The 19,937-nt window shown below is 44.1% G+C and overlaps 1 protein-coding gene across 1 annotated transcript in view; it reads left to right on the forward strand.

Moving 5' to 3' along the window:
- SND1 (staphylococcal nuclease and tudor domain containing 1) overlaps positions 1–19,937 on the forward strand; it is a 447,431-nt gene that overhangs the window by 251,078 nt on the left and 176,416 nt on the right. The window contains exon 14 of the mRNA XM_070423847.1: positions 11,137–11,209. Within this exon, the coding sequence (XP_070279948.1) occupies positions 11,137–11,209 (73 nt within the window). The remainder of the gene's footprint in view (positions 1–11,136; positions 11,210–19,937) is intronic.

A 19,937-nucleotide genomic window follows, 5' to 3' on the forward strand; every position in this document is an offset into this window, starting at 1 on the left:
TTGTAAGTAAGAATCTCCCGTGGTGATGTAATTTCCATGCCTTTGTAGCAGTGACTTGTGACTGTGTGTTGCATTTGCACTGAAGTGCTTTCAGTACCACTGGGAAAGAAGTGCTCTTGGCCTCCCATTCTTTATTTAGCCACAGAAGCTCCCATTTTTTCTGATTTATAGAAATTTTTCCCTCTAAAATTTCAATAGGTGGAAAAAACACACCCTGTGCTTTAAAAGTACAACACTTTTTGATAGAATCCTTCCTCTCGGTATCTATAATCTAACTGACATTTACAGTATCGGTTTTGAATGTAATGTGAAGACTTTCTTCCACCCGCACTTTCTGTTGCAAAGTTAAAAACTTTGACTTTAGGATACTTAAATGGAAAAATGGAAGAGCTCGGTACTTCTGGTTTGACAGTCCTGATTTGTTAAATACCTTAATAAGAAGCAAGTTTCATCTGCATACCAATCCAGTGAGGAAATTGGTGTTGAATTTGAGTGTGTTTTAAAATTTTAAATCTAATATATCCTATCACCGTGTATAGATTACAGGAGTTAACCAGTTCTCCAAGGAAACAAATCATTCCTCTATGGGGAGCAGTTGTGCAAGGCTAGTTTATTTTGCATGTGATGGCTTTTCATTTTTTTTCTTTTCTTTCTTCTCATTTCCATGAGTGTTTCCTGGGGCCCAGGCATTGGGGATAATAGTGGTGAAAAAAAAGGTAATGGACTCAAGCCTTGCAAAGCACGCAATCTCAGAGAGACAGACATTAAATACCTTCAATAGTGCCTCTAGATATTGCTATTTTTCCTATTTCTTCTATTTTCTTTCCTGTTTTCTGAGCCCCTCCTCTTTCTCCCTCTGTGTTAATAATACTGCCTGGCGTACATCTTTTTTATTCCATCTCTTTTATTAAATTTTCCCGTGAGAGCATGTCTCTGAAATTCAGCTCTTCTATTCAGCCTCTGTTCTTATCTTCTCAATAGTTCAATGACACAGCTTTAAATAATCCAAGAGTTCTCACTTTCAATCTAATGACCTCAACAAATGAAATTTATTATTGTTTCAAACCAGATCCTACCGAATACTGTTAAAAACAGAGCTTGGATTGAAGTTTTTCTCTCTCTCTGCATAATCGCAGATTCCTCTACCTCCAGGGAACGGTTGGATTTTTAGCCCAAGCTTCATCGAAAGCTGGAGTTGGGCCAGTGTTCTTCTGTCCTGTTCAGCAGTAGCATTGCATCATGCCAGTGCATGTTGGAAGCCAGTGCAAAGGAAGGGGGCTGTTCTTTGTCATCAATATCCTGACAGCCTCCCTTCTTCTTTAACCCCGGAGTGCACACCCCACTACATTTTGAACTTGCAGTTAGGTGTCATGGTCATGAGGTTGCTAATGTTATGCAGCACGTGTCAGTGTGTGGGGCTTCGCTGTTGGGGTGTAGGGTAGATAAGCTATTGCAAGAGTTTGTGATAACAGAAAAATGCATTAAAAGAACTGGTGTAGGGAAGTGATTTGACGACACAGCTGAATGTGGGGAAATTGAGCTTTTCCCTTTCCTCAGAAAAGATGATGCACTCAACATCCAAATAGCAGTAATCAATCTGCATTTAAGGCAGCACAAATGGCCACTTCTAGAGAGCTGTATAATGTCTCCATTTCCAAATAGTTTTCTCCTTCAGGATATTCAGAGGATCTGTTCACTCTTCATCTTACCCTTCCCTTCCTGTGCTACCCCCAGTTCCTGCTGAAAGAACTCGAGCTGTGAGACTCACCTTGATGACTAGTGTGAGGGGTTTGGGATAAAGTTGGAACCCATTAGTTTTTTTTCTTTTTTATATACAAAGCTGTGAGTGGTTCTGTCAGCTCATGGTCAAATAATGAACTCATAGTAAGAAATAGATATCTCTCTCCACTCTTTTCTGTAGTCCTTAATCTGAACTTGTTATATTAGTTTGGAGGAAGTCATTCTAGAATATCCATCCTAGATAATTGGGTTTGTCAGCCTCCCTCCACCCCACCCCATCCCATCCCATCCCATCCCATCCTATCCCAGGTCAGCCGTGATCATTTATCCAGAACCGTTTGTCTATTCTCTTCCATCTCACTGTTCTCTTGGCCAAATGGCTCTTGCTTCTTTCACACAACTCCTAAATATTTGACGTTTCAATGTGTATTTCAAAATACATTTGAAGATAATCATACTGGGAATATAATTTTAATCCAAAATAATTTGTAACAATGGAGTGATAACACTTGACTATTGACTCTTTTGAATGTCTTATAACTTGACTCCCTAAACCAAATCATTCTCAAAGTATGGTCCTCAGACCAGCAATGTTAATGGCACCTGGAACTTGTTAGAAATGCGAATTCTAAGGTTCCTCCAAAACTCCCCCCACCCCAGACTTCCTGAACCAGAAATTCTGGACTTGAGTTTCAGCAGTCTCTTTCAACACATCCTTCAGATGATCCTGGTGCACCCTGAAATCTGAGAACCACTGCCCTAAACAATTCCTGACTACCATGAAACAAATCAAAATATGTGTCCTTCTGTGACAACTTAATGATCTTATTGCAATGTGAATTATAATCATGTTTGTAAGTAATAGAGAGCAAGGCATGGAATGACAGGCTTTGGATTTGCCTTCCCTACTGTAGTTACAGCATCCTGTTCCCACCAACTTAGTCAAACAGCTCTTTATTCCCTTTGACTCTTGTCTCTGTCCCCTTCCTCATACTCTGCATTCATGGCTTTTTTCAGTTCCTTTAGAGGAGCCTTTACCAGTGCTTGAGGGTTGCTGTGCTTGCTTGATTTGGCTCGTCTGCAGTGTGAGGGGGCTGAGTGGTCCGAAGGCTAAGTATCACAGATGCCACTATCCTACTTTACTCTAAGCCTTGGAAATCTCTCGGGAGGACTATAGTTTGAACAATTAATCACTGATACATCAATGCATGAACAGAGTTTTATAGCTACTGGTGAAGGGGAGATCCGCTTCATAGCTTTCTTTGAATTGCATTATTTTTTGCATCTACATTTCTTGCATTTCTGTTTTATCCTAAGCTGCCCCAACTCCCCTCTGCAGCTCTGGGCCCAGAAGTTGAGATGGAGTACTTCCCATTCATTTTGCCTCTGTCTGCATCAAGTTCAGAGATCTAGCTCTCAGGTGGATGGCATTGAATTTTTCCCAGCAGGTCCCAGTAAATGTAGCGCACATTGGGAAAACCATTTTCCAACCAAAAAGCCTGCTGCTTTTCGCTCAGTAAAAAAGAGGCATTAACATTTTCTCTGTTACAGTAACAAATACATTATCAGGTACATTGTGATAAAAAACAAAAAAACCTCACATAGTCTAATGGGGATTTGAAGGAGCAAGTGAAAAATTGCAAATATAATTGTGTAAGAGTAGAAATGTAAGTGGATATCTGAATGGCATGAGGAAGGAGCACCTAAATTAAAGAGTTATCCACAAATAGAATCCATGAAGCAAGGCGTGTTCTGTCTATCTGGAAACGGAAAACAATAGTGCTTTGCTGTCCTGTGACAGAGCACTTGGACTTCTGAGAATTTATCCTAAGGAGTAATTAGTGAGGCACCCAACAGTTTATTTAAAAGTTATTCCTCATGGCATTATTTATAATATTAGGAGTATTATATTCACATAAATATCTAGCAATAGACAGTTGAGTAAATTATGGAACTTGTATCCATATGATGGATTTATGTGCATCTATTAAAATAATGTAAAAAATTAACATAGGGAAGTGTTCATTTAGTTTTGTTTGTGGGAGGGAGAGGCTGCAAAATTTTCTCCCCCTTTTTTTGGAAGTGTGAGTGGGTGGGAATTTACACTAAGAAAAGAGAAAGATGCAAATTGACTGTACCTTCACAGCTCCCACCAGCCAATCAGGAGCGAGTATGCAAATTAACCCACCAAAGATGGCAAGTTAATTTGCATACACAGGCACCAAGCGGCTGGGGGCAGGGCAGCCACTTGCACATGCACCAGCACCAAGCAGTGTGGGTCCCAGGGATGGGTGTCTTTGGGACCCAGGCTGCTCTGAGTCTGTAGGCCAGGAGTGGCCAGGGTTCCGAGAATGACCCCCCGGCCAATCCGGGCCTATGTGCACAGGCGCCGAGCAGTTGTGGGGCGGGGCAGGAATGCCCACCACACTGCCAAGTGGCCGGGGGTGTGTGTGTGGGGGGGGGGGGGGCAGTGAAAAAAACAAGTGCACGAGGAGCACCAGGAATTCTGGGAATCGTAGTTCTGGTGGCAGCCCCTGGACCAGAAGTGGAAGCCCAGAGTGCGGGGAGCACCAGGAATGCTGGGAATTGTAGTTCTCGTGGCAGACACGTTGTGGGATCTCCTAGACCAGCGGTTCTCAACCTGGGGGTCGAACAACCCTTTCACAGGGGTTGCCTAAGACCATTGGAAAACACATATTGTTTTTGTGATTAATCACTATGCTTTAATTATGTTCAATTTGTAACAATGAAATTGGGGGTCACCACAACATGAGGAACTGTATTAAAGGGTTGTGGCATTAGGAAGGTTGAGAACCACTGTCCTAGACACTAGAGCAAAGTGAGCCTGGGGCAAGTTACTGTTGCGGGTGGGGGATGGAGGGAGAGCAAAGGTGAGAGACATAAGTAAAGCCAGAGTGTCGAGGAAAAATTAAAGGGAAGATATCCTAAAACTTCTAGGAAATCTCCACCAATGGAGCAAAGAAAAAAAAAAGACCTCTACTATTCTGTGAGCACAAAACCAAACTGGGTTGGGGTCTCAGACAGTTTGCTCACATGATTATAGAGACAGACAGAAACTCACAGATTGGAGAGGGCTCCCCTGAGGGCTCCCAGATTGGAGATGGTGCAGATCAGGCTGAGGGACCCGCCCCCCTCCCCCTGTGCATAAATCTTCGTGCACCCGGCCCCTAGTGTGTATATAAGCACTTAGAAATTATGGTAATGATGCTTTTGTCTTGTAATGAATTATTGTTACACCAATCTTTTTTCTGATGGCCATTTATTGCCTTTGTTATCAAGACATGAAAAATTATGAAACCAGTGTCATGGAGGCAGTTTTAAGCCAAGATTGCATCTGATCTCACCTTTCTGAGGCCTTGTCCTCTCAAGCAGACCTTAGACTGTTATCGACCATTTCCACCAGAACTAATAGTCCTGTGGTCCTAATGGGGCCGTAGAGTTCGTTTGCTGGTATTTCCCATCAATTTAGCACTGGGATGCCTTTTCTCTGCTGGTTCTTTGTGCAGGGCTCAGTTTTTCCTCCTCTCTCTCACTAAGCACTGCAGGTCAGTTGTCATGCCTGGCACAATAGCATGTGTCTTCATTTCTCCTTATATTAATTGTAGATGAAATGATGGCCTAGAGTTCTTTGTTATTTGCTCCACTGCCTCGTAATACCTACAGAGTCACTAGTCTTCCCACTTCTCCTTGACTGCAGGACTCAATTTCCTCATTTCCAGTCTGCATTTGCTCCATCTTTTCTGTCTTTCTTATCAGTAAATCTGATTGCGTTGAAAATGTAGCCGCATAATCTTAGTGCCCCCACCGTACCATTCTGCACCTGTGCCTGCTCTGTATCTTATTTTCTGAGTGTCAGAACCCTGTTGCTTCCTCCAAGGAACCAGTAGTGAGGCTAAAGGAATTGTTTATTGCTGTTATGTTTCATTGATACCTGTATTTGGTTCAAGCTGAAACACTGTATTCGTCAATGTGGCCTGAAACACAGTGAGAGGTACTTTAGAAGTTACTCACTCTTGGTTCTGCTTTTCAGCCTTTCCTGTATTATCTAGCTAGGAGTTGCATGCAATCCTGCCACTTTGTTCTGGTTTACTGTTTATTGTTTATGGTGGTCAGAGCTCTGCTCCGACTCACTGCCATTCAGATTGTTTTCTAGACTTGCTGAGGGGAATGTGATGCCTTGGTTCTTGGTGCACTTCTGCTTCTGCTCAGAGGCCAGGCTCTAAGCTCTTCTGCTCTGTACCATTCCAAGTAGTAAAAACAATATGCCTAAGAATGGGAGCATGCCCTGAATGTATGTAGGAGAGCCAGGCACCTCACTCTTTAGCCTGCAGTCACTTTGGCATTATCCATGTCTCCAGTTTGAAATATTCTCAGCGTTCTGCATTAGTCAGTCACCAGTCATTTGTTCAGCTTTGCTAGACACACAATAATTGCACTAGATGGTATTGGGTTTATATAACTATTTGAACATAGCTCTGTGTTAAATACGGTAACAAACATCAAGGACAGAATCCTAACCCTCAAAAGGCCTGAGTTCTAGCTATGGAAATAAAGATGAACACATGATGTACTTTGAAAGCAATATATTGCAGTTTATAATTACCTGCTGAACTGAGCCTGTCCCCCCCCCCCCCCATATGTATATTTATATAATTCCACTACCATTTCAAAGTCATCTGTAAATACTCCCAGCATATAAACTGCAGCTTTCCTAGGACCCGAGGTTAAGAATTCCTGATGTGATAATTGTGTTCCTACAGCTCTAAGTTATAACTCTTTATTCTATACTTTGGATCTGGGAGAGCACACATAATGAATAACTTTTGTATAGAGACCTAGAGAAAATGGTCTAATTGTATTAGAAGGAGTAATGTAGAAACCATGTGAAGATATAAACTGGGGCTGCATGGTAGAGGCCCAAGTAAGCTAAGCATTTTAATTTCCCCTTGATGTCACAGGCTGGTGGTCTTTGTTTTGGGTGGAAGTAGGGAGCAAAATGATGAAACAGATTTTTATGAGAAGCCATGCAACCGTGGAACACAATGCTGGATCAAAGTAGTGTGCAGTATCAAAAGGAACTGAGTGAATTTACTTGAAGTATTACTATCTTGGAATAAATTGGTGAGGGCCTGGCCTAATAGGTGACCAAAGGGCCACATGCGTACATCTAGGAAGGAAGTATCGGATGGTGGATGAAGCAGAAGCAGAATTATGGGACATTTTGGTTCCTAGTTATCAAGAAAGCATCGTTTAAGGGAAATTTAAGAATTCAGGATCTCCTTATATCTTTCAGCTCTATAGCTTCCCTCACCATATCGTTTCCCTGCCACTTCTCTGTTGTAGGCCATTCTGCTCTCCACCACTTTATTTTCTTTAAATAGATTTTATATACGAAAGCATTTCTTTTTGTGAAACTGTTGGAAGCTCCTGTTCCCCATAAAAATTCAGATCTATACTTTTACCATTTAAGGGTAGTTTGTAGATACTTCAGCTAAATGTGCAGCTCACTTATGTCCCCAGGTTAATAATTCCGAATGTGATAGCTCTTTTACGGTTGGTGTTAGGTTGCATCTAACCATAGAATCTTTGACTTTCTTTGTAATCTTACAAACTGTTAGTGTCAATGGTGCCTTGGAGAGGGCTGGTCTTGGTCTGTAGGTTTTTCGTCTGAGTAAGGGAACCCAGATCCTAAGAGAAAACTCCGTCATTGCATAAAATGTGCTGAGGTTCTAATCCTGTTGTGCTCAGTCAGTGGGGGTAATCTTGTTTTAACAGTTGATGGTTTTATCTTCTATTGGGGAAGCAGGAGCATCTTGTGTGAGAATTTTAAACTTGGCTGTTTCAAGGAAGAGGAGTGTTTCTAATGATTGGAATGGAATTCTGTTCCCACACTGTAGCTTCTAGAAGCAACCTGGAAAGCTGAGTTTTTATTTCTCTTCTGACCTTTAGCCCTTTGCATGAATGGATGTATACTCAGGTTTCCTGGCTGGTGGTGATTTCTCTCCATTGTCGACATCGCGGGTCTTTGCCATCTTTGCACGCTGCTGCTTCTTGGAGACTAAGGTTCTGCGAGAAGCAAGCTGTGCTCTGCCCCACTGCTTCCTTTCTCCTGGCTGGCCTGAGCGCAGCCTGCCTTTGTGAGAAAGCAGCTATTAAGCAGACGCAGCAGGAGAAGTTTAGGAGTCAGGAGTTTCATTCCTTGCCTAATGAAAAGGGATGTTGAGCTGTGGTTGCAGCCTGTGGGGAGAGGGATGCGGGAGGGGTGTTGGTATTTGCTCTATGGAGCAGGTTTCAGTGGAAGCAAACCTGCTAGCTGACTCCCCTCCTATGTTTCAAAGACAGAGCTCCCCAAACCCATCCCAAAGAAATTAGGTTATGTAAGACGCGTGGGTCTTGACTCTATTTACCATCCATCCAACTGTTAGGGGAGTCTGTCCTTTAGCCTTATAGTCCTGGAACAGAGATGTGTGTTATGTTCCCTTTGGAAAGACTGTGGCAGGCCTGCCACTCTTGGTGTTTGCTCCTTTCCTCTTTGAGACCCGACACTGGGCACTTCTCCGTTACTCTCCTGCTGTGGCTTTATTAGGCTTGTGTCAGGCTGAGGGCGGTTTTCTGGATGGCTCACCAGCTCATTTCTGCAGCAGTATGGGGACAAGAACCAAGGCAACCCCAGCACAGGGAAGGAGACCCAAGCAGAATTACATAACCATGTAGCTCATTTTTCCGAGCCCTCTCGTTTGGCAGCCTGAGTCCAGTGCATCACTCATACTGTTGGTGGGCATTATTTGTATTTAGTATTTACGAATTATTAACTCTCAGTGTGGCCTCTGGTTTGTTAACAGCAGTGAGAACTGTTTCTCAGTTTCTATATGATGTTACTTTTTTAAAATATATTTTTATTGATCTCATAAAAGGGAGAGGAAGGGCGAGGGAGAGAGAGATAGAAACATCTATGAGAGAGAATCACTGATTGGCTGCTTCCTGCATGTCCCCCACTGGGGATCAAGCCCCCAACCTGCAACCCAGGCATGTGCCCTGACTGGGAATCAAACCATCACCTCCTGGTTCATAGGTCATCGCTTAACCACTGAGCCATGGCTGGGTTGTATATGATGTTATACTACTACTTTCTTGCTGCCTCTTGTATGTACTTGAAATTGATCTAATTTAGCAGTCATAAGTATGAAAAAATTAAGTTTTTGAAGGTTTTTCCCAAATTAATGCCTGAATGTAAATAAGAGTCTGATAATATCCTTTTTAGGAACAAGGTAGAGCATAAAGTTTTCTTTTTAAGACTTAATTTTAAAGAATTCTGGTTTGTTTGTGTTTAGATGTCTTATGCACACTGTTATCCATGGTTTTTTTGCTTGGGGTATTATTTTTTCCTTTGGGTGGCATGCTTAATCTTGGTTAAGTCCTGGATTTCTGCTTATGGCACAGAGCAGAGCTACTTTGGGGTCACAGAAAGAATCCTTTGCCTCGAACCTCTGTTTTCTAACTTACTGCTCAGGCCCAGTTCTTTTCTCTCAGACTGTACGAAATGCTTTCCAGCCCCCAGGAAAGGCCACGGGTTCAGCAGTGCTCTCACATCAACTGCCTGTTTACAGGGCAGGTCCATTTGTTTCAGTTGTCCTTGTTGTTGGAAGGAGATCAGGCTGTAGGCATTTTGTGCCCCCAGAGGACCTGCAGAAAACTTAGCAGGCCTCACCGTGAAGGTTAAGGTAGCAGAATGGGGAGAGGGAGAGCCTGTTGGTGGCAGAGGATGAGTTAGCTCTGTTGTTGGCTTCCAGCCAGTGGTTTCCCATATAAACCATCCTCTAGTCCTCTCCCGTGAGTTTATAAATCCCAAAGGCCTGGGACAGACCTTGAGAACCAGCCCTGGTCCGTGATATTAACAGGCTCCCTGAATGATCAATCCTTGGACTAAATTGTAAAAGGAAGAATCTGACCTATTTGCAATTTCTAAAGCTGAAGAAGCCCTTGCTTCAAGTTCAGGAGGGAGCTGTGGTACTCAAGGAACTTTGACATGCTTTCTTTCAGTTAGCAGTTCAGAGCAGAGGGAGTGTGTGATTTTTTTTTCTTGTTAACACTGTGCTTTCATATCCTAACCTCATCATGGAATGAAAACGAGGTAGTAAGGAAAGTATTTGTTTGTTGTTTCTGACCAGAAGGCATTTAAATCAGTTGAGTCAGAGACAGATCCCCTGTGATGGAGGAAGGGGCGAGGGATGGATGGTAATGGCCCACGTATGTAAGAAATATGACTGTTACAACTTGCATCGAGCAACGTTCACCTCATTTGGTTTCTGTGAATTTGATTTAGAAAGTCAGGGCCTAAAAGAACCTCTTGCAGAGCAGTGTCCTCTCCTGCTGGTCATTTCGTGAGAGCCTGGGTAAGAAGAATGTAGAAGCGTGGTTACTAGTGTGAGGGTTTGACATATTTGACCCTGGTCTGGACAGTTTTCCTTTTCTCTGGAATTCAGAAACTCTAAAAAGGCTAATCCACAGAATGGGCACACCCCTGAATCTCTGTTCCTCATTCTCTAAACTCAGGAATGTTCCCTGCTTGGGTCTGCAGACTGACAGAACACAGGAAGGTCTGACCTATTAGTGCAGTGACTTAGTTATTTACGCACCAGCTTTTATTCACCAGCCCTTCATTGTTACATCAGTGATCGTACCCAGTGATGCTTGGGCTTCAGTCCCTGTTACCATTCAAGGGATTAGGGGATGAAAGGTGGGAGATTGGAGCAGACCAACCAGGGGTCAGATGTGTGGCAGAGTCCCAGAGCCCCCTGCTAAAGCTACTGTTACTACAACCTGAGACTGATGAAAAACGAGGCTTCATGTCAGTTATGTAGCCATGGCTAACCTCTCCTCTACTGTTAAATGGCTTTTCCATACAATATTGCTTCATTCAGAGCAACTTATCTTTTTACTTGGGAGGAACTTATTTCCATTAGAATTGGAACACTAGCTACATATTTTGCATTTTAAATGTTTCATGTGATTAAACATAGGAAGAAACATTATTGCTTGTGTTTCTTAGGAGTCTGCTCTTCCAACTATTCTTCTTTTGTGCCTGGAACAATGCCTCTAATTTGGAAACAAGTTCCGGGAGCTCTCTGATTACCAGACACACCATTAGCTGAAACTAGCAGCCAAGTACTGATAAGTGGGTTTAGAAGAGCCGGCTTATATTTCCCTCCTCCAAGTACTCTTGCAGACACTGGCTACTCAGCTCTGTGCAGTGTGACTTGTGTAGTGAGTAATAGACCCCTCCATTTGAACAACTTCTCTTCTCACCAGCATTTTCCCACTCTCCTACCTCTTCCCAGTGTGATTTGTATTTTAATTGGTTTTTTTCTTCTACAGAGCTATTAAGAATGGCAAAGGATTGCATAGCAAGAAGGAAGTGCCTATCCACCGTGTCGCAGACATATCTGGGGTGAGTTGTGTCCCTGAATAGAGCTGTGTGGCTCAGAGGTGCCAAGAGCTTGGCTGCTGATTCACCAAAGGACTTCAGCTCTGTGTTTTCTGTAGCTTGTTTATTTTCAGGCACTGAATGTGAAGTTTTCCAGGGCAGCTACCTATGCATCTATAGAGATTCTGTTTTATACTAGAGGCCTGGTGCACAAAAATTTGTGCACTGGTGGGGGGGAGGGGGGGGGCGGCGTCCCTCAGCCCGGCCTGTGCCTTCTCGCAGTCTGGGATCCCTCGGGGGATGTCCAGCTGCTGGCTTAGGCCCGCTCCCCGGGGGAACGGGCTTAAGCTGGCAGTCAGACATCCCTCTGGCAGCCGGGGAGCCCTCGGAGGATGTCCACTTGCCAGCGGGGAGCAGGCCTCTGCAGTAGGACATCCTTAATGCTGCTGAAGAGGCGGGAGAGGCTCCCGCCACCACCGCTGTGCTGGCAGCCGTCAGCCTGGCTTGTGGCTGAGCAGAGCTCCCCCTGTGGGAGTGTACTGACCACCAGGGGGCAGCTCCTGCATTGAGCATCTGCCCCCTGGTGGTCAGTGTGTGTCATAGTGACCAGTCATTCCCAGTCGTTCTGCTGTTTGGGTCAATTTGCATATTACCCTTTTATTATATAGGATAGAGGCCTGGTGCACTGGTGGGGGCCGGCTGGTTTGCCCTGAAGGGTGTCCCGGATCAGGGTGGGGGTCCCGCTGGGGTGCCTGGCCAGCCTGGGTGAGGGGCTGATGGCTGTTTGCAGTCTGGTCAAGCCCCCCAATGGGGACCCTCACCCCATGGGAGTGTGGCCAACCTGGGTGAGGGGCTGATGGCTGTTTTCAGGCTGGCTACGCCGCGGGCTGGAAGCAGGTATCTGGGATTTATTTATCTTCTATAATTGAAACTTTGTAGCCTTGAGCGGAGCTCAGGGCCAGCAGGGCAGGTGGGAAGCTTGGCTTCCCCCATCGCCGGGGCAGCTCAAGCCACCTGTTCACTCCAGCTCCATGGCCACCACCATCTTTGTTACGGAGTGAGGGGTGATGGTTAATTTGCATATTACTCTTTTATTAGATAGGATCCAGGGAAAAGCAGAATTCCAACTGGGGCTTAAATTTAACCTCCTATCTTGTCACCTGAGCTATTACTGTGTTGCTTTTTCATTTTTTAATATGACTTAGAAGGTATTTCTTTCTAGTTATATTAAAATAAAATTACCTTTTTAAAATCCCTGTTTAATTCTCACTATGACTAGGAAATCTTAGTGGGAAAAGGTCAATATAGGTTTTAGGACAAGTTTAGGTATTGACATTTCCTCATGACTTCTTTTTTCTAAGGTTGCCTCTAAGGGGGAGAAATGAGTGAGCATCCTTTGAGCTAGTGGATGTAGATGCTGTAGAGGAATAGAACACGAGATACTTTTAAGGCTGTGTCCAAATGAGTGGTTGGTGATCAGGACCCTACCCTTGCACGATTGGGATCTCTTGGCTAAATAAATACCTTTGTTCATTGAGAGGGTTTATTCATTTATTTAGCAGGTATTTCAGTGCCTGCTGTGCCTAGCACTGGTCTAGGCACTGAGAATATAACAGTGAACAAAACTGATCAAGTCCCTACATGCACATGGGAAAGGTAGACAATAGCAAAGTCAGGGAGTGGCAACTCCTCTAAAGAGAAATGAAACCAACCAAGGGGGATAGAGAGCAGTTGAGGTGTTGATTTTGACCAACTGCCTAGGGAAGGCCTGTTGGTTCATCAATTCACCCTCAGTTCCAAGGACACACCATCCATTTCAGCTTCCGTAGTCACTGATGCTTAAAGGGATTCAGGTCATGTGTAGGGAGGACCACATCGCCCAAGGGTGGAAACAGAAGGAGGACTAGTAAATCTTAGCTTGGACACTCAGGAATCTTGCCTTGGGCACCAAGAAGTAAAAGCAACTATAAACAAAAGCTGCTAGAGCTCAGCCTAGCTCACAGCGGTGATGAATTAGAGTGTATTATCTTCTGGTTCTGTTCTCTGACCAAGTCTAGCTGAGGCTTTGCCTTTTGTTCCTTGTGATGGCATATCATGAATGTGTCTGTCTGGCCATGTCACCCTTACCTAGATGGAGTGGTACCCTGTTCCTATTAGGCACTGCAATTCTGTTGAGCTTTTCTTTCTCTGTAGCCAGTCACGACAGATTACAGACTGAACACTGTTGCCTACAGTAATTGGACTTCTGTCAACAAGTTGTATCTCTCTTTAATGAGTGAGGTACATTGATGTGCACTCTTCATAGTAGAGAGTCCCACAAACCTGTTGCTAATAGTCTTAGAGCCACAGGTGACTAAGTTGTATCTGTTCATTGTTAACAGTGTGATGCTATCAGCCCTGTTTTCTCCGTGGCTTACCTTGCTGAGTTTATCGTTTACATATATTCTATATGTACCTGCTATGGCATTCTTAACAATATTTTCCTTAATATCATTCTCAATATTTTCCTTAATATCATCCTTTTGGTGAAGATGTTGGGGTAATCAAAGGATAATTTTTTGCTTGTTCAACTACAGGGAATGGGGGGAGTTATAAATACCTATTTGGGGAAGCACAATGGTGATCTACATTAGGGCCAAATATGCCCGTCAAAAGCGTATGCAGGCTCACACTCTAGGTCTTCTGGAGGCTGATTGAAACCTAGGGGGCGGGAGGTGCTCTCTTTGGGCCTGTGGAGTTCGTTGTGAATCTATGCTGCCTTCTGCTTTAGTGTGTTTTGGTGTTTTCTTATGTTTGTTTGTCTGTCTGTCTGTCTGTCTGTTTTTGGTAGCAAACTTGGCTCTTCTGCATCTTTTGCACCTGTTTTCAGGATCTTAGAAAACTTGTCTTCATATTCTTCCTTGGGTTTTGTTTGTTTGTTGACCCTCCTCCCCCATCTGTAGCTCAGTTTCATGTATGTCTTTATTCTCCTTTCTGTCTGGATATTGAAGGTTTAGTTTGCTTTTATGTTATTTTAAAATAAATTCCAATTAAATATCTCTCAGTTACCACATAAAAGAGAAAAACTTGAGCAAGTGGGAAAGTGAAAGTGAAAAGCTATTTTATTTAAATACATGTCAGAATGACCTTGTCTATCTTACCACTGTTCAGCTCAGATTGAAGGTTTCCTTTCCTTTTCTTTTCCTTTGTTTTTGGTGCCCTCTAAAACAGAGGAGCTTTCTCTTCCCGTTCCAGCCTTCCCTTCTTTCCGTCACAGCGCCATGTTGAGTGTATGTGTGTTTGGTGCCCTGGTGCCGGTGAAGTGAAATGCATGGGTTTCAGCTTCCTGAAGCATGCTGGGTATGCTAGATGCTACTGTCTGAGGGGCAGGTAGGCATATGGGGGTCAGGCAGGCAAATAGTTCACAGCTAGATGAAGAAACACCTAGAGTAAAGGCCTTGGAGTACACACATATAAGGGCTTCATAGAAGTTTCTCAATCTTTTTGTAACTTTCAACTGTGTTATTCTTTCCCCTTCATGTCCCCCATCTTAGTTACAGGTTATGGTAAATGGAAGTTTTTGTTAAACTGACAGTATACATGCAATTTGCCGCCAAAATAATTGACTATGAACTGGTATTTGTATACTACCTCTCCCCATCCCAATGCACATCCGTGGGGACAAGTGGAGACATACAGTGTGAGGCAAAGTAGGTGTACACTTTCACATATAATAATTGGTAAGTAAATAATAATACAAGAATTAACTCTGTTTCCAGTGCATGGATACAACTGTAAACCTACTTTTGCCCCACCCTGTAGATAAGCTCCTTATATTTTATCTCCTAAACACCCTCAGAAAATGTGCTGTATAGAAGAGATTATCATGTTTGTGAGACAACCAGTACTGTTGTTCTAATTTTAGTGGCTTCCAGCTTTTAGAGTTTAGTTTCTACCTTATTGTCCATATCTGTTCTCTTGCCTATTTTAAAATGTATGTATTGATTGAGAGGTTGAGAGAGAGATTGACCTATTGTTCCACTTATTCATGCATTCATTGGTTGACTCTTGCATTGGCCCGGACGGGTTTGAACGCCTCTATGCGCCAGTCAACTAAGCTACCTGGCCAGACCAGAGCCTCTTTTCTCTTGCATTTTTAAAAATGATTTTACTGGATAAGGGTCAGAGTGCAAGACCTCCCTGGCTGGCTTCCTATGGCAGCCATCCAAGCACAGGAGTGAGAGGATGACTGCCTGTTTTGGCAAGTGAGACCTGGCCTCTGCGCGAGGAAGCAAGCCGGCTCATCATGTCATTTATCAGCTTTCCCGGGGCTGGACGGGGCCGCTTGGCTGCTGAGTGTGCCTTCTGACTTTGGGTTCTGCTGTCCCAGTTGTGACTGTTTTGTCCCTTTCCATACTGAGAGCTCAGTACAGTTTTGTGACTTTTCAAAAACGTTACAATGGCTCCCAGCGTGTGGTTTTGTTTTCTGTTTGTCTGTTAGTACAGACGGTTTTTGACACTAATGTAACTGGGTGTTCTTCCATAAGGTATGTAGCGTCTGTGTAATGCCAACTGAATGAACCCTACCTTTTGGCTAGGGCATTTTTAAACTTGGCTCTTCTGCATCTTCGGCACCTGTTTTTACTAAGGGAAAACATAGTGCCAACCTAGTCATTTGAATCCTAAAGAAGTTACTATTTTCCTTTAGTTCTAATTTTTCAAGGTGAAGGAAGTGAGGTGTTACAAGTCCTGGTCATCGCTTCCTTTCTTAATTGTCCATCCGGTTTCCTTCAGGCCATGTTATTCCTGGAAATGTGAAACCAACTAAGAATTTGACCCACTTGGCAGGGCATCTGATAAGGTTTGGAGGATGGTTCTGTGGTGACTGGTTCATGTCAGACACCCACAGGTTCATTATTAGTGGGTTCTGTTTTTCCCTGATCCTGTCTCCACTCCTTCACCAGCATACAAACATTCGGAATGTGCATGTCGGTGGAATATAAGGCTGTTGCTTATCTTGGATTTATTATTGTTTTTGCTGTAGCCTGCTCTGTAATAAATACAATTTCCTGCAGATATAGAGTGTAAAACAGACAATAAAATGGGTTGGTGCGTGGCTTACTGTTGTTCTGGTAAATCATACAAATCAATTACAGTTCTGAGGTAAGAACTCCCACTCCTCAGGTTGCAGCCAGCACACCCGATTTCCTCCTGTGCAGCCCTGCACTTCTCTTCCGTTGTGTGTGAGCACTGCTGGGTGAGTCATGGTGTCTATTTCACGTTCCTCCATTCCCTGCTGTGTCTGTTCTTCTCGCTGGTACACGAGGAGTTAGGATGTTTGTTTGTTTGTTCACGGCACTACAAGAAGTTAGAGCCAAACCAGCATCCTGTCCTCTCCAGTCATATTTCTCAGTCCCAGAATGGGCCAGATTACTAGAATGGGGTCGTACTCCTCCTGACAACTTGTCTGCCCATTTCACTGTTGTCTCTTCTGCTCTTCTTCCTTGCCTTCACTAAGTTCCAGTGTCTTTGTTTTGTTTTGTATTGCTTTCTTTGCTCACGTTACCTAACTTTTTTGTAACCTCTATCCATGACTAATTTTATTGGAGATACATAGTATTATTAAGAATGTGCTTAAACCATAACCTAGATAGCGCTGGGGGTGAGGGCTCAGATTTATGGGTACCATTTACTCCATCACATCATGAAATAGAGACTTACAGAATTGATCAGTGGGATTCAAATTTGCAAATAGAAAGGGTGGAAGTGTTCCTTTCAAATAAATAAGTAAATAAATAGGTAGGATTTTCTCTAGCATCTCCTCCTGATCTGTTCCTTCAGTTCCTGGTTTTTCAGTACCTTCTTGAGCTAGAATAGCACCATCCTCTTTTCTCAGGGTATTTGGAGCAGTCCTTTCTACAAGAGGCTTGGGGACCTGTACAGAAGTTATTGTTCTGTAAGTACTAATGGAGTTGGGCCTCAGTGGAAGAGTTTAAAAATATTATTTTTGGCTACAGAGAGGTAAAAAGTGGTTTGCCCAGTAAGTCCGAAGGAAGTGTAAAAGCAGCAGCACAGTCACCCAGTGGCTCTATAAGTTAGGTCTGTTTTCAGTTGCAGTCCCCTTTACGTGTCTTCTGTCCCACCTGGCTAGGTTGTCTTCTTATTTTCATACTAGAGGCCAGTATGAAATTCTTGCACTCGGTGGGGAGGGGGGTCCCTCAGCCTGGCCTGCACCCTCTTGCAGTCCGGGAGCCCTCGGGGGATGTCCGACTGGTGGCTTGGCAGTGGGCCTAAGCCATCAGTTGGACATTTTTAGCGCTGCCACAGAGGTGGGAGAGGCTCCCTCCACCACCACTGCATTTGCCAGCTGTGAGCCGGGCTCAAGGCTTCTGGCTGAGCGGTGCTCCCACTGTGGGAGCGCACTGACCACCAGGAGGCAGCTCCTGCATTGAGCGTCTGCCCTCTGGTGGTCAGTGTGCATCATAGCGACTGGTCATTACATTTGCATATTAGCCTTTTATTATATAGGATAATCCTAAAGAGCCTTTTAGCTAGTTCTTTGTAATCCTTAGTAACTGGATATCATAAATTATCCTTGTTTATTTATTTATTGTTGTTTCGTTTGATTTAATGGTACTTCAGTCTCTTGCTCTCCCTTAGCCTAAAATCACATTTAAATGTCCCCTTTGTGCCAAACACACCAGGTCAACCCCTGTGGTTCTGCCTGGTGGCTTTCTGTGACCTGGAGGGTTGCATAGCTGTAGAGCTCCATTCACACCATAGCCCCTGGACCCATGACTGGGCTTTGCATTTGCTGCCCTGGGGAAATCCCACAGAAACCCTGTGAGAGCCCACTCCCTGTCTGCTGGCCTTGCTCTCTAGAGCAGGCATCATGTGCTCCATGAATATGATGGCCCCTTGCGAGGGGGCCAGGGTTAGTGCTAGTGGTGGGTTCCCAGGGTGGTTTCCTTGCACCTCTCCTGCATTCAGAAGCTCAAGTTTTTGGCAATTTAGGGGGAGGTATTTCTTTCTCTGTTTCGTTCTTCCTCTACCCCCAGCCAAAGGTTCCTGGATTGCAGTGTGCATGTGCAGCTCACTGACTTGTATTCTCATAGCGCAGAAACGTGCACTGCAGCCCTCTGGTGCAAGGCCATGTGGTGCCCAAGTGGCAGCTGCTGTGAGAGTGTCTCCCAGCCTCCTTTTATTTATGTCTCCTTTTCCTTTCTTTCAGCCTCTCCCTTCTCCCCCGCCTCACCTTCCCACCACCTCTCCCCTCCCCGAGCCCTTTTCCTCCCATGTCCCTTTCCCCCTCTCCCTCTGAAAAACAGGTGAATGTTAAGGAGACCCAGATTGTGTCACGGAGTTTGGTTCTCCTTAGGGTGAATTGCTTTATTGTCTTGTGTTCATCGTTTGTCTAGACTTAGGAGTCCTGTGTGGCCAGTTCTTGTTTGTTAGGCTCTCCTATCGAAACTCCCCAGAACTAAGTGCAGAGATATCCCTCTTTCCTTCTAGAGAGAAACCTAAAAACACTTAGGCTTTCCCTGGGAATAAGAGAGACGTGTTCTCTATTAGGATGAACATGTTTCTGAATGAGAATGGGAAATAAATGCTGAAATTTTGTAAAGATTGTATTTCAGCATTTACCACATTTATAATGGTAGTGTCCAGGCACCCCCTTTTAATCCACTTTTCAACCGAGTTCCGTTTCTTTTTAAAGTTTTGTACTGTAAAGCACTAAACTTAGGATATAGTCTCTCACCTCTCTTACTTATTAGTTGGGTATCAGGAGATATTGTGAAAGACTTTGGAGCGGGTAAGGTTATTGGGTACCCTTTCATTGAAATGCTGGGTACTGCCTAGCAAACGCTTTGGGGTTAACTGATTTTATGGGGGTCTGCTGCTTAGTTTTTAACCAGGTGATTACCCTTCTCTGGAGAGAGAATTTAATTTGTATAGGCCTGATGGTTGGTGCAGTGATTCCTGTTTGTACAAATGTGACCCCATATAGATTGCTTCCCTGTAAAAGAAATGATTTCCGATGGTACATTTTCATTCTATGGTTTTACTGTACAGTATTGCATCTTTAGCAGACTCACTTCAGCATTCCTTGTTGCCTATATGTATATGTCTGTTCTTCAGATTCTCCTTTGAATCAGTTGTAATATCTTTCTGGTTCCCACATTAATTAGTGGTTAAAATAAAATTTTTGGCATGTGTTTGTGATATATACAGTGGGGCCTTGACTTACGAGTTTAATTCGTTCCGTGATGGAGCTCGTAACTCAAATTTACTCGTATGTCAAATCAAAAAGTGAACGAGTGAGACACGTGATGCTGGGCTGATGTTGTGGCGTTCACTGTAATGTTCACTGCGCCAACTAGCTATGGGGTATCTGAAGCTGGCTCATAACCCAAATTTTAGCTCACAACTCAAAGCAAAAAATCGGCTGAGAGACGGCTAGTATCTCGAAAAACTCGTTAGTCGGGACACTCATAAGTCAAGGCCCCACTGTATATAAAAGCCTAAGTGACCATCCAACCATCTGTTCACCTGGTAGCTATGATGCACAATGACCACCAGGGGGCAGACGCTCCAACCAGTAGAGGAGAGCCTGATTCCTCTCAGAATCGGCTGTGGGTTAGGTTGCTGCTGGGGCACTGTCGGCCCCGAATCTGCTTCACCTGCACCCCAGACCCAGAGAGGAGAGAGCCCAAGTCTGGGGTGCATAACCTGAGGACCGCCCTCTCTCAATCCGGGACCCCTCGGGGGATGC

The sequence above is a fragment of the Myotis yumanensis genome, unplaced genomic scaffold (assembly GCF_028538775.1).
Source record: "Myotis yumanensis isolate MYYU_CA2020_CCGP unplaced genomic scaffold, mMyoYum1.0.hap1 SCAF_9, whole genome shotgun sequence".
Lineage (NCBI taxonomy): Eukaryota > Metazoa > Chordata > Mammalia > Chiroptera > Vespertilionidae > Myotis > Myotis yumanensis.